The following is a 15,190-nucleotide window of genomic DNA, read 5'->3' as shown; positions in this document are numbered from 1 at the left end:
AACAATCCCAGGGTGCACTGCAGCTTCACAGACAGATGTTTTAAAAGAAATCAGGTAACTGCTGACTGCTAATTTAAGCATTATAACAGTTGTGGACATTGACCACTTCACTTTAGTCACTGCAACTTCTGCGCAAAGTCTGAAATGTAGAGGAAATACTCCGTTTTCTTGTGTTTGAATACAACACAAGTACTTTATGTTAAAGCTGTTCCATTTTATGGTACTTCATACTTCTGCTCCACTACATTTCAGCGAGAAAAAGGTTTTTTATGTTTATGTTATACGTAAAATGTTGAAATATGTAATTTAAAATGTTCTTTTATTTCACTTTAATGGAGTCAAATCTGTGCCAATTGCTGAAACTGCACTTTTGCTGTAAATGAAAATGAACGTCTCACAAAACAAAATTAAGGCTGAGGAGCACCTCAGACAAAAAGCCAGCATCTAGTGGCCGCCAAAAGAACTGCATCTCGAGGCTCTTCTTTGGGTTCAAAATTCAGCTGGGGTGCAGCCGGTGGGGTTATGATCTCCACCACCTCGCCCCGCCCCGCCCCCACCTCAATGTTCAGAGACGGATAACATGACCAAGGACTCGGTGACGCCTCCTCACTCAGGTTTTACTCAAACATAGCAGTAGTCAGGCACAGTCAGGCCAGGCACACCTGGTACAGATTCAAACCCAGACAAATGAAAGTATTCACATTGTGATTTCATATGAACATGCTTTTAAAAGAAGTGTAATAACACTAATAAAATGCAAATGAATAAATGTTATTTATTTATCGACCACTACCAGTAAACATTTAAATGCTAGATGAGAGCTTATTAAAACATGAGATGACACATAAGTCGTCCACCACTGCAAACTAATTAGGCCCTACGGCATCACGTCAAAACTGTCTTAATATGATATATATTTTAGCTGTGCAATTAAATCAATTTGTGTTTTGTGCTTTTGGGCTGAGACTGAACTCGGCCTCGTCTTACTGTCAGTCAACTTCTTCTTTGCCATTGGCACTTGAGTGTCTTTAAAATGTTCAGAGATGTGGCGGCTGTTTAATAGCTCCTTTTGAAAAAACAAGCCGGTAGACACGAGTGGGTCTCAGCGAGCAGGCTTGACATTTACAGAGTCTTTCCAGTTCACAGGATGTCCTCCCAGGGAAAGTAGCGAAGCAGACAGTCGGGACGACACTCGGGTTTGCTTGTTCGTCTGACAGAAGAAGACTTGGAAATCTCAGAATTCACCAGAGATTTTCAGAGATTTTACCTAGCTGCTATTTTTAAATCGAGGCCCTCGTACTGGGGCTGGCTATTGCAGCGATGGAAGAAGCACAGAGATTCTTTTGCTAAAGTAAAAGTACCAATAAAGCAATGTAAAAATACACTGCTACAAGTCAAGTCAAGTCAATTTTATTCAAATGTCATAAATTAGCCTCAGGAGGCTTTACAACCTGTACAGTATATGACACCCTCTATCTTTAGACCCTCGATTTGGATGAGGAAAAACTCCCCCCAAAAAATAATTGGGAAAAAATGGAGGAAATAAGTAGAGCAGCAAAGTAAAATTACGGTATGGACAATAAGGACGACAAAATTGTAGATAGTACAAGTAAAACCTCTGCATTCAAAATGTCACTTAAGTAGAAATAAGTATTATCATCAAAATATGCCAAAAGTAAAAGCAGTCGTTCTGCAGAGGAATAAATCCTGTGACTGATACATTATTATGTATATATTTTACTGTTGGAGCTGGTCAAGCTAGAGCTAGCTTTAGTTAGTTTAGCCCCATGGTTCTCAAACAGGAGGTCGCCCCCTCCCCCAAAGGGTCACAGGATAAATCTGGGGGAGGGGGTACACAAATCTGTTTTGATTGTTTTGGGGATTCCGCTTCTTTGTGAGATATTGCATAGTCTGACCTCTTTGGATCCTTAAAATGTTATTTTAATGAAACCATTGTAGAAGTTTGGAGGGTAAGTCACTCTTTGGTGGAACTGCTTACAACACAGTACCCCATTGTAAAAATACTCAAGTAAAAGTCTTGCATTCAAAGTTTTACTTTGGCAGGTAGGTCAAAGCATAGAAGTATTGACAGCAACATACACTAAGTATCAAAAGTAAAAGTAATTGCCATGTAGATTTATGGTGTAATATTGGTTGTATTGTTGGATTACTAGTATTGATCCATTAACACGTGAGGAGCGTGTTAATGTTGTTGCCGGTCGAGTTGGGGCTGATTTTACGTATTTGATATACTGTTAGTTAGTTTAGTTAATTAGAATGCATCATTTTATAAGATGATCCTCATTGTTTTATGTGTAAAATCTTGACGTGTAAAGTAACTAGTAGCAGTCAGATAAAAGTCAAACAATATTTCTCACTGAAATGTAGTGGAGTGGAAGTATGAAGTACCGTAAAATAGAAATACTCAAGTAAAGTACCTCAGAATTGCACTTAAGTGCGGTGAATGTACTCAGTTACCTTCCACTACTGCCGTGACTTTTGAGAGCGACAGAGTTGCAGAAATTGCGCGTAAGATTGCTGGTAAGTCTCAGAGCGGCCATTTCCAACCAGGTTTATGAATCATATACACAATGTGATGCGTGAAAGACATCGCCTAGCATCCGTACAAGGAAGTATGTGACATGGGTGTGGTTTATTCCTTTGCACTGAAATATGGTGACAGAAATAATAATAATAAAACACAAGCAACTATATTTATTTACAGTCAACATGGCATCAGCATCTGCGAGAGGCTCATATACAGAGTGACTACATGGTCAGTGTAAGTCCCAGCCCCATGTCCCGATGAGCGGCCTCAATAACACAGCTGGATTTACAAAACATGCGTATCGTCTTGTGTGTGTTCAGATGTGATGTAAATGGATTACGTGGACAACAAACTTTAAAACGAGGCACTCGTGTCTCTGGTACACATTGGGACGTCCGATTTATGTTCCTCATGCAAATAATCTTCTCATTTATACATATTTACAACGTTGATGATAGACAGCCAACATCTGTTCTGACAGTCCAGTCTTGACAAGGGAGTTTGTAAATGAGCCGCCGGCCTCCTGTTTACTTTTTTTCCCCCCCGCATGTGTGTGTAATTCTGTTCATGCATCTCCTGTTTGTTGCTTGGCCAAACACTGTGTTTATACCTGATTGATATGTGTTTTATGCCCAACATCACAGAGAAGCATGTCACTGCTATCGCACGAGTTTTTGGCTGGAATTGCTGGATTGCCTGCCTCTGTGTGACTTAGTGGAAGCCTTTCCATCACAGTGGGTAACGTTAAAATGCATTATGATCAAAATAAACCCATGATTGCTTTTTACATTTCTCAACTGGTGACCTTTTAGAGATCGAGGAAGGTTTTCAGCATTCATAGGAAGCATTCATAGTACATAAAGGGAATAAATGTGGTTAGCTTTTATCCTGTTCATTTCCTTCAAAGTGCCTTTTGGAGATTCTCAGGATCAAGCAGAATACCACAGTAAGCCTGCGGCACACAAGGATCCCAACATGCATGGGTGCAGGTGCACGCACATGGCCACCCAGGCACACACACACACACACACACACACTCACACACACATCTGATGTCCTCCCGCAGTTAAAGCGTTGAGGACGTAATCCAGCTGTGGGACTGGAGGAGCTGTCCGTGTGTGTCTTCGTGCTGGTGTTTGGCCGCGGGCATGTGACCCGTGTTATTCTGTCGACACTCCACACTTCGTCCCTCCTGTGCCTCATTCCATTAGTTCTGGTGAAATGCAGCATAACAAGAGATGCAGCAGAGCAGGTCGCCCCAGCAGAGTTATTAGGAGTCGAACTGCACGACAGGTCTGAGTCAGACGAGGCAGGAGGTGGGCCTGCGCTCTATCGAGGCGGGGGACTTGTCGGATAAAGAGAGTGTTACGGAAAGTCAAATTGAATTATGCAGTTTGATGAGCATTTTTCCTTCAGTTTTGGCTTTTTCTTATCCTGTGAAAGAACCTCTCCCTCAAAAGATTGGAAAGTAAAAAGCCAACTGTTCAATTTCCACAAGGGGGAATGGGTAAACTTTCCAGCAGAGCAGAAAGATTCACAGTCAGTCAGTGAACAGTGCAACCCACACAAGTGTGTTGAAATATACATGCCTTGTAAACACACAACTCAATATACAGTCAGAGGGACAGCAAATCTGATCACCTAGGACGAGACAATATGGAGGCAAATAATGTACCTTCAATACATCAGTTGAGTGGAGACAATAAAAAAACGAAATCTGAATTTATCACATATCTACGAACCATCTAATGAGTAAATAGGTTTAAAGAAGTTGAAAAGTATCATGCAGGCATCGTGTCAGGAAACTGGGGAAAAACTCGAGTCAGTTTTCCGTCTTCTCTCTATGCCAGAATGGTTACATCCCGCACAGCTGTGTCATTTAAGTCATACCGTTCGGTGTTGCACTGCATGCTGGGAGATGACTTGGTGGCGAGGCAGATGAGGGTGCGGAAGTGCCTCCTGAAGGTGTCGGAGAGGCAGGCGTAGAGGATGGGGTTAGCGCAGCTCCACGAGTACGACAGCAGGACCACAAACTCAAAACCTCTGGCGAATGTCAGGACCAGGCCAGTTTGATACAGGGAGCAGAAGTTGAAGGTGTAAAATGGCAGCCAGCACATCCCAAACACTACCACCACTGCGACCACCATCTTGGTGACCTGTCGCTCCCGCCGGTGGCTCTCGTGGTCCGGGGTCGTCGCTCGGAGCCGCTGGGACCTCAGGGTGAGCAGCAGCGCCGTGTAGGAGGCCGTCATGACGGTGAACGGCAACGCAAACCCCATGACGAAGGTGTAAGACAAGACGCCGAGCCACCAGGCGTCCGAAACGAGATCTGGTATACACAGGCCTCGATCGGCTGAGAAGTGAAGCGCCATGGGGAGGATGGTGAGGAGCGAGAACAGCCACAGGAACGCCGAAACGATCTTGGCGCAGCGCGGCGTTCTCCAACGGGCGAACCGGAGCGGATTGGCCAGCGCCATGTAGCGGTCGATGCTCATCACCGTCAGACAGAAGACACTGGTGAACTGGTTGATGCCGTCCAGCACCATGACCACTTTGCACGCCGTGTCGCCAAACATCCACTGATTCTGGAAGTTCTGGCTCGCTATGAAGGGAAGGCCGACCATGAAAAGTCCATCAGCTAGAGCCAGGTTGAAAATGTACACCGTTGTAGAAGATGACATCTTGTCCAATTTCAAAATGGCAACGATGACGAGGGAGTTCCCAGCTAGTCCCAGGATGCACACCACCAGGTAGAGGATGGCCATGGTGATGCCAAAGCCATCAATACTGTCCTCAAAGTAAAAATGCTCATCCACATAGGTCTGATTAAAGTCTGTATCTGCTAAAAATGAGGCGTCCATTCTTCTTCCTCAGCACATCAAAAATGACTGATCAAAAAAAGAGAATTAAAATCCAAAAATGACACTCAGGGGCCGCTCAGCGGGAGAAAATCTTTGCTTCTGTTTAAATTCCTCTGCAAGCAGTTCAAAAGTCACCTCTTGACTCCCCGTGGTGGAAGTAAGGAGTACTCAGAGGGAGAGGAGTAAACAACTCAACCGAGAAAACCTGAAAATCAAACACCGTTTTCAGGTTCAAGAACAGCCGAGCTTCAGCAGCTCTTCAACTCCCCCCATCCAGTCAATCGTTACGTCCTTTTATCTTTTGGAAAAAACAACAAAAAAAAAAAGCCAACCTGTCAAAGTTTATTCCTTTGAGGTGGAGACAGCACGCTTTCTCTCTGATACCGATGTGCCCTTTCTCTCTCTCTCTCTCTCTCTCTCTCTCTTTCTCTCTCTCACACACACACACACACACACACACTCAGCGTGGATATGAGCAGGACGGCCACTCGGACACTTGCCTGACCACTCTTTCTCCCTGGGAGCCCTTTTATATCTCTTCCCCCCACAGTGTGCAACGAGTGTGTCTGCTGCTGTGTGTGGGTGGACCCCCCCCCCTGCCCCCTGTTCATCAGTCTCCAGAGATTGTGATGAACTCCAGCTTGGCTCACGCCCCTCCTCAGTCCACCCCCCCCCCCCCCCCCCCCCCCCCCCCCCGCACCCCAGTTCCTCTTCCATAATGCTGTTTCCAAGGTAAACCCTGGCCCCATCTGCTACAATACTTTTGTTTTCATAACTTTTTCTCTCCACTCTTTCTTCTCTCCCCTCTGCTTCTGTTTACTTCACCCCCGCCCCCCTCCTGTCCCCACCATCCGTTTTGTCTCACCACTCTCCACCCCATGCTCCCCTACTTCTCTGCCTCCTGTGCTCCTTCACAGTTCAGTGGGGGGTCATACAACTAAACCTAAACAAACACACAGATAATACCGCAATCTTGACACTCGGGCCACCCACCTTTACAACCCAGACAGAGTAAATCTGCCGCCAGGAAAGAGAAGTCGCTGTCTGTTTTCTCAGGGCTGTTGTTTTTTGACATTTGACATGGGATGCGGTTTGTGCGTCCTCGACTCCTTCCATCCTCCTCCAACCCTTCCAACTTGTTTTTCTTACCCCATCTATCGCAAAGGAAAAGGTGAAAAAAAGACGAGAGAGAGCGGAGAGGAAGGGAGGAAAAAGATGGAAAAGAGGAGACAGAGAGAGACGGGTAGATTGGAAGAAGAGGGGGGGGGGGGGGGGGGGGGGGGGGGGGTTGGCGAAGATTAAAGACCCTGGATGAGCGATTGCCTCCGTCCTGTTGCCGCTCTGACACGCATAGCTGGAATACCCCGGGAACGTCCCCCAGAAAACATCCAGCGCGTTCTGCCACCCACTATCAACACTGCAAGCAAAGCTCAATCAAAACGAATCAATTCCTCCCCATCTTTATCACCTTTATGCAGTGATTTAATCTAATTTCAGAGACACTTATCCGAGAGCTCATTCATCAGATGCCACAGAGACTTCTCGAGACATACCTTCACCCTGGCTTTTAACTGGTTCCAATTACCTAGAAAAAATGCCTTTGTAGTCTAAACTCCTGATTAGGTTGTGGCTTAACTTCCCCCTGGAGACCAGCACTTCATACGATGAAGCCCACCTCTGCGCACCAACTCCAGCCCCCCCCCCCACCCCCCCGTAAAAACATCACTGGAAACACTTTGTTTCACGGTGCTAAATTTGGAGACGTTTGACAGCTTCGTATTTCACGGCCAGTATTTCACTGTTCAGACAGACATGCTGGCATCCAAATCCACGTGCTGCAGCGCTGTCTACTGCAAAAGGACGAGCCATGTGGACTCAAACGGATGACTTCTTTCACATTGCCAAACTCAAGGCTGAGGGCTACCTCGCGATTCATCGGAAAATAAATAAAAATTGCTCTCCAGTGACTTTCCTGTCTCTTCACTATCTCACATGATCATTGTGGGGTCACAAGAAAAGATCTTTAGTTCCACTGACAGACAGCTGTGGCTTTGAACTCTGTGCTGCTTTCTGTCGTTCACTTGTTATATTGATGCTCTAGAAATGGAAGCTTATCCTTCGGATGAGCATGAAATGATGACCGCCTGAAACTCAGAATGTGACTGTAAACCAGACAAGAGTCGACAGCCATGCTGGCAGCTCTGTGAGGCTGTTTAGGTATGGTGGCACTTTCAGCTACATGTTGACATCAGCATGCTAATATACTCACAGAGACAATGCCAACATGATGATGTCTAGCAGGTATGATGTTCACCATCTTAGTTTTGCATGTTAGCTATGCTAAGTAGGGATGTACCCAAATCCGAATATGTTATTCGAGAAGGAACAAATAATGCGATGGAAACAGATATTTCTTCTGCACAAAGTTATGAAAGTATGAGGATGTGGAAATATATTTCATAATTTAATGCTTTGAAGGCACATCAATTGTATTGCTAATGAATAATAAGTTAGAAAATTCATCATTTGACATTGATTTAATGTGACTTCCTGTATAAACCAATCTTATATCCAAATACAGAAACAGATCATTTTGTTGTTTGACCAGATATAGATACAGATAATGACGTCGCTGTACACCTTTAATGCTAACATTTGCTAATTAGCACTGAAGTACAGCTGAGGCTGATGGGAATGTCATTAGTTTTGCAGGTATTTGGTTATATTAAAGTAAACCATAAACCAAAGTGTTGGACACATTGAAATTTTAACCTGACCTGCATGAAAAGTCATTCCACGACAAATAATCCACTAATTAGCTAAATATGTCATTCAAAACCAAAAATGTGAAGCTCATGGTGGCGCTAGATGAAAAGCCAGAGGATCACCAAAGTCTGTAGAATTCATCCTCCAGGGACCATGAATGTCTGTACAAAATGATGTGCTGGTCCGTCTGGTAACTGTCAAGTGTTTTCGCTGGTGAACATTTTGAATTGCTGGTGGCTCAAGGTGGAAAAGTCTTAGGATCACCAAAGTCATTAGGATTTGTCCTCAAGGGACCTTGCATATCTGTAGCAAATTGAATTTTCTTATAGTTATAAATAGTCTAGATGTTTCACTCTGGACCACTCATGTCAAACTCATGATGGCTCTAGAAGAAACGTCAAGGGATCACCAACGTCTGAAGGAATCATCCCCTGGGGATCATGACTGTCTGTGGCAAATTTCATGGCAATCCATCCTACAGTTTTTGAGATATTTCAGTCTGGACCAAAGTGGTGGAGAGACTGACAGACCGACTTTGCCATCCATAGAGCCATGCTGCTAGCGTGAATAAAAAACGAACCCCAAATGAAACACAGAGGCCATCTGTATGCAATGATATAATTATTTCAGCTAAATATGAATCAGAGAGTGTTGTCATAGCTTTGACTGAATTGTTTCACAAGAGGGCATTTTCAGTAAAAGATGTTACATATGGAATGGCATGCTGCACCAAATGCTTTCAGCATACTTGGAGATGAAAAGAAGAAGAAATCTGGAAACAACATTATGTCTTATTATGTTGTTTATTGTTTCTGGGTATCAGTTTATTTCTGTCTTTTTGTTTCCCAGCAACACTGACTATAAACCCAAAGTCACTCATGAGTAATACAAATCGAGCTTCCTGCAATTGCATCACAGAAATGTTAAATATTTAAGGAAATGTTGGTGGAAAAATAATCCCAACTGCACTGCAACATTTGTGTTTCATTAATGAAACGGAAAAAGCTGTCGTAACATAATCTAAATGCATCAGTCTGTTGATTTATTGTATCCAGGGTGGCATATTAACTGCTGTGGTGAGTGGTTGGTGAAAAATTCTTTAAAACTTTGAAACACTGTAAAAAGAAAAAGGCAAAAGGCACTGCACCATTGTTGGCGTATTTTTCTTTGGTGGTGTATTCCTGTTATTGTCATGCAAGACTGCCCAGAAATATGCAGCGTCACGTTGGGATATCTCCAATGCAGGTGTTTTGAAGTTGTATTAGCATAAAACAGCAGGGGACTGGCACATCAGAGGTAAACATCAGTATTTAATGCCAGTTCCGCAGAATCAAAGCGTGAGGGCTTCTTTCTTCAGCCGCCATTTTGCACAGACCCATCCGCAATCATCCTGCAAGGACAGCAATCCATTGAAGACAAGGCAAATACTATGCTTGAAGTTTCTCTTATCCAATATCTCCATTCACTTCAACAATACAATCTGACATGGTACACTGCAGGCAACCTGTACATAGTACTGTACTGTAAGTAACAGTATAAACAGATAACAGAGTTAGAAATACTCCGAAAGCCCACTGGTGTGAATGTGTGTATCTGTGTGATTGTGAAAAGGAGAATTACTGGAACAAACGATGACCAGTATTGCTCAACTTTCCCTGGAAAAAAAAAATATAATTAAACTTTATTGCTGTAAGGCTCTACAGGAAAACCTTTAAGCTGTGGAGTATGCAAAAACGCAAAACAAATGTTGGAAACAGGAAATTTAGAGCTTTGTGGAAGAGTTGAATCGGTTACTGATGATCAGTCTACGGGTCAAAGGTCAACATGCCTAGGAATTACTGCCGAGAGGCCAATGAGAGCAGCAATCCTGGAAACTTCCACTGGAAGAGAAAATTCCCCAGCAACATCCCCAGAATCTGTTCCTTGTCAAGACCCAGCAAAAAGTCCTCACATGCACACACATGTGCCCCCAAAAGCCAGCGGTGGAGAAGTATTTTACTGAAGTAAATACTTGTACTTAAGTGAAAACACTTATTGACAACATTACTTAAAGTATAAAAAGTAAAAGTACTCAATGCAGACAAATTGCCCCTGTGACTGTTACACAATTCTCTGTTATATTATTAAGGAATTATTACTGACTCATTAATGTGTAAGCAGCATTTTAACATAGCTGTTTGAGGTGGAACTAATTAGATCTTTTATATACATAACTGTGGGGTGATTTCAGCTACAGGAATGCAACATATTTTTACTGCCAAAAACACACATACATGATCACTCGCTGTCCTCACAGCCCTGTGAGAGAGTAATGTGTGAATATATAAAACAGCTTGTAGCACATTTCTGTTTTTGTTTGCCATCTTTTCTCCTGTACATTCTTATTAGATCCTCACAGATTCACTTGACACTTGAATATTGTCCTTACACGTAAAAAAGGCCTGAATTTGCTCTGCTTTCCAAACACCTCTTTGGCGTTTTTCATCATATTTTTTAATGAATGAAGTCGCCGCCGCTGCTGCTACTGCTGTAGCTGTCAAATTGATTGACCAATAGGCTGCGAGGAGAGGCGGGGCTTTAGCTGTCATAGACACGTGTACCGGGAAGGAGGAAGTAAATACAGAAGAGCCGAGGTGCCACTGGAAGGAAGTGAGTAAGCCTGAAACTAATGCCAAAAGTGACCGATAACATAAGCTTAGGGTAAAATTACAGTTTGCCGAATTAATGCACGTCGTTTGAAATTACTACAAATAGAGTTTGAGTGAAATATAACTGTTGTTTGATGCTATAACGCGAGCAAGCATTTAAAGTTAGCCGGTTGGCGCTCGTCACGTCAGTTACCTGTACACATTACGTGCAGTATGTCTGTGTTAGTGTTCGTAACTCAGTTAAAAGACCAGTTATACCGCACATGAAGCCACATTAAAGATGTTTATGCAGCGTACTTAAAAAAACATAGGCTACATGTTTGCTGTTGATGTAAAAATGCCAGTTAAAGCTAAATGCAGCCTATGAATTCAAAGTCCACATCCTCATATCACATGCACTTTATCTAAGGGAAGACATACACACAGAAAATGCATGTAACTTCACATTTAAATTGATTATGCATTTATGAGATGGATATCAATATCTGTTAGTCTTATTTACCACATGAAGTTGTCAGTCGTCAATGCTTTATAAAAGCAGCTTCCCCTGCTGTGTGGTAAATATTCCCAATGCATGCTTTTTTTATTGATGTGCTCATGAAAATGTCATTTGATGGGTACATGAAAGCCCTGCCTACAGCTTACATTAGAAAATATTTGTAGTAATCACAACACGTATATTCATTATTGATTGTGAATGTGAAGCGTTTCCAGTTAAAGCTACTTTAAAGTGAGACCATGTAACATTTGACAGAAGAAATAACACATTCTTCATCCCATCAAATGAAAAGCTCAATTCATACGTTGTAAGACTGACCCATGCTCATTTCAAGACTCGCGGGTTTTTGCCCGCAAACATTGCGGTTTGTTCATTTACAATGAATGCAGACCTGTCACTTAAATAATTTAAGTTTTGCAGTATGAACGACAAAGTCACAATCCTAGTATTCAAGGCACCTGCTGTACCATTGCATTTATTGTACGACAAACATGAATCATCAACCTATTTTAGGCTGTGTTATCTACTCATTGAGAGGTGATGGGCCAAGCCCGACAGGTTTGGCAGCACAGGCGCAGATGAAAAAGTTCAGGATCTTGAAATGCTGAGCAAACAGGATTTGACTCTTTGCTCTGCTGGGTGCTGAACCAAACACAGCGGGTGTGTGTTAGACTAGTAGTGTGAGGGCTTAAAGGCACACAAGTTGACTGAAGGTTAGTCAGCCACTTACCCCTGTTTTTGGATCTGTTGTTTGTTCTGTTGTCATTTGTGCCTATATTTGGCCATCAAATATGTAAGCTTACCAAAAAGGGTGCAGTTACGTTGCTTTCACATGTCAAATTGAGCATAAATACCGGCTCCTAGATGGAGACAATATCTACTTAAGTCTTGCAGGAGGATTTAAAAGCAGGGCAGTTACTGGATGATTTTAATCTGTCCATTTTGTTCCCCTCCAGTTCTCAAAGGCTTTTTCAGAAAGATAAGAGTACAGATAGATATCACCTGCCACATCTTCCAATATAATGTGAATCTGCCCTGTGTGTTGTTTGTGCAGGTCTGGCACAATGCTAGAAGGCTACAGCCCCATGACCCAGGCCCTGCTGGGGACTCTGTTCACCTGGGGTCTGACTGCTGCCGGAGCAGCCCTGGTGTTTGTCTTTTCCAGCCGACAGGTATTGTTTGAACACAGGACCTGCAGACACGCCAAGCTTGAGCAAATACTGTACATTGTTTTAAAGGAATAGGTTGGCCACTGTCTTGGGAAGAGTTAGATGAGGAGATACCACTCCCACATTTGTGCGGCAAACATAAAGCTCAGCATAAAGAATGGAAATGGGAAAACTGCTAGCCTGGCTCTGTCCGAGAGGAAAACAATCGGCCTTCTGTATAAGCACCTCTTAAGCTCACAAATGAACACGTTGTATCTTGTTTGTTCAATTTGTACAAAGGTTTGCCGTTTTCGGAGGGGTTTACACTTTGGTTTTTGGACGGATTAAACAAATTAGGTGTAACGTGGCTAGCTGTTTCCCCATGCTTCCAATCTTAATGCTAAGCTAGACTAACCGTCACTTGGCTACAGAGTATGACTTCATATTTAAGGGACAGACATGATCTCCTGTTATACAGCAGCACGTTAGCAGGGCAGCAGCAGCTTCAGTGGTCTGTCTGTGTCTACACAGGATGCGTTCGGGAACAGTATTTAGTGTGGTGTCACTCACATTTTTGCAGTGCCTAGAGCCCAACACACAATCGCTGTAGTCATGAGACGGACACCTGAAAAATGCGGCTGAAACGTCTCCTGTGTAGACGAGCTTCAAGTGAAACATCCAAACACAATCAGATTTATCAGTGATAAAATAATCCTTTCCTACATGGAAACAACGCATGAATTAATCACATGATATTTATGTTAAGACAACGTGTTTTTAGATGTTCTTAGCTGTTCAGCTGCTGTTGAAAGCTGAGGGTTTCCAATATAACTGCTACAGAGTGTGTTACAGTACATCACATGAAACCCGTTTATTGACAGAATGGTTTCGCTCATATGTTGAGCTTTTTATCTTTGAACCTTTGGCTCTCGGGACATGATGCTTTTTTTGCCAGTTAAGTCAACAGAAGGAGGTTTACTGACGGGTTTGATGTTACACTGTCAGCATTTGAAGATATTGATTTGACTGACTCACTTCTTGTCTGCCCTTTTTCAGAAGCGCATCTTGGATGGAAGTTTGGGCTTTGCAGCGGGGGTGAGTTAGATTTCTTTTGAACTGAACCGCACACACACACACACGCACACACACACACACACACACACACACACACACACACACACACATACAGTACAGGTACTGTAGGAGGATGCTACGAGGTGATGGGTTTGTGGACGTGTCACTCTGGCAGGCTGAGTTTCTCCCAGAGCCCGACAAAGCCTGACACTTCCAGATGCCACATTCATTCATAAAAGTTTGAGATAAGTGTCCCCCTGAAGGAATTCTTGGCCTTATCATGTCTAAAGAGGTATTACGCTGCAATAGAAAATGCATCCCCTAAACCCCACTGTGACTCTTCCAATTACATTTTTTGATTTCCTAAGGGGGCAAACAGTTCACGGCTGATATTTATCAAGTAAAGGAAATCGGTAGCAAATCTAAACTGGCACAGAAGTGTGAAGTGTGATATGCGTATTAAAATAGCAAAATTATTTTTTACGTCTTTTAAAACTATGAAGGTTATCTTGCACTATATCTCCTCTGGGATTTAGGAGAGCTGCATAGCTGCTTTAACCTATTACAAGCTCATAGAAGAGGGAAATGATAGGACAAACGTCTGCACACATTGTGTTGAAGATTCATTTTAATTTTAAACAACAATGTTCTTCTTTAAACCTGCATTAATTGATTTTTAAAAAAATACTATATTCATATTGAGTTGTGTTTCTGGCCACATGGCAGATACAGGTCCAATATTCACTCTTCCTTTTTGCTCTGTTTTGGTTTCCACCAACCGAAAAAAGGATCTGTCTCTCTCTTGCACCTGCTAAATGTTCCATTATGTTCACCAGGTAGTCGCTAACTTTGTCTGTCTGCTGTTTGGTGCTTTGCGAGTATTGTACGGTGGCTTTATCAGAGCTTTTCCGCAGAAAACATCTGTCTGCTGCGTCTGGATTCGAGGTTTATGAGAACAGTTGGAGTGAACCAAAACAGCAACGTTTTGGGCCGTAAAAGAGCCGAGGTGAACTGCAGAATCTGGTGCTCATTTTGTGTGCGTTTGTCACCACGGGCGACACCTTTCACATTAAACGTGGTCATTTGATCCATTGTTACTATAAAAATATTGATTAGTGCAGCTTTGAATGTATTGAAACCTCTTGTGACTGATTCTGTCCACCCGAAACCCTCCATGCATTTTCAGAGTCATGAATAGGCACCGTCACAAATTGTTGATGTAAAATTATTGCTCAAAGTGTAGATGAGCAGTGAGCACACCGCCAACACTGCCAAAACAGCCAAAACAGCCAAAACACTGATGATGTTGTTATTGTAGTCAAGGCGTGTTCATATCAAGCACCAACCTCCAGGTCTGAAAAGTGAGACTGATGCGGAAGTGCTTTAAACCTGCGTTGTCTCTAATGGTCAGCAGGGGGGGGGCGACTCCACTGGTTGCGGAAAGAAGTCTGATTGTGTAGAAGTCTATGAGAAAATGACCCTACTTCTCACTTGATTTATTACCTCAGTAAACATGTTATGAGTTTATGGTCTCAATCGCTACTTTCAAGTCTTCTTCAATACAGCATGATGTTCATTTTGTAAATTATGAATTTTGAAGAAAATAGACGATAAAGCAGGGCGAGGCTTCAAAAATGTAGTCCACA

At 42.9% G+C, this 15,190-nt stretch overlaps 2 protein-coding genes across 2 annotated transcripts in view; one reads left to right on the top strand and one right to left on the bottom strand.

Annotated features, from left to right (window-relative positions):
• Positions 1–4,389: 4,389 nt before the first annotated feature.
• LOC139303357 (somatostatin receptor type 2) lies at positions 4,390–5,427 on the bottom strand. The gene is given in 1 exon segment (XM_070927143.1): positions 4,390–5,427. A coding segment is annotated over 1 exon segment (1,038 nt).
• A 5,348-nt stretch (positions 5,428–10,775) lies between these two features.
• Positions 10,776–15,190, top strand: part of LOC139303654 (zinc transporter ZIP11-like) — a 100,755-nt gene continuing 96,340 nt past the window's right edge. Inside the window, exons 1-3 of the mRNA XM_070927494.1 lie at positions 10,776–10,824; positions 12,377–12,494; positions 13,527–13,565. Of these exons, the coding sequence (XP_070783595.1) occupies positions 12,387–12,494; positions 13,527–13,565 (147 nt within the window). The 5' untranslated portion in view covers positions 10,776–10,824; positions 12,377–12,386. The remainder of the gene's footprint in view (positions 10,825–12,376; positions 12,495–13,526; positions 13,566–15,190) is intronic.

Source organism: Enoplosus armatus, chromosome 20, assembly GCF_043641665.1.
Source record: "Enoplosus armatus isolate fEnoArm2 chromosome 20, fEnoArm2.hap1, whole genome shotgun sequence".
Taxonomy (NCBI): Eukaryota; Metazoa; Chordata; class Actinopteri; order Centrarchiformes; family Enoplosidae; genus Enoplosus; species Enoplosus armatus.
The sequence above is the reverse complement of the archived record's forward strand: the minus strand, read 5'-3'. Positions and strand labels throughout refer to the sequence as shown.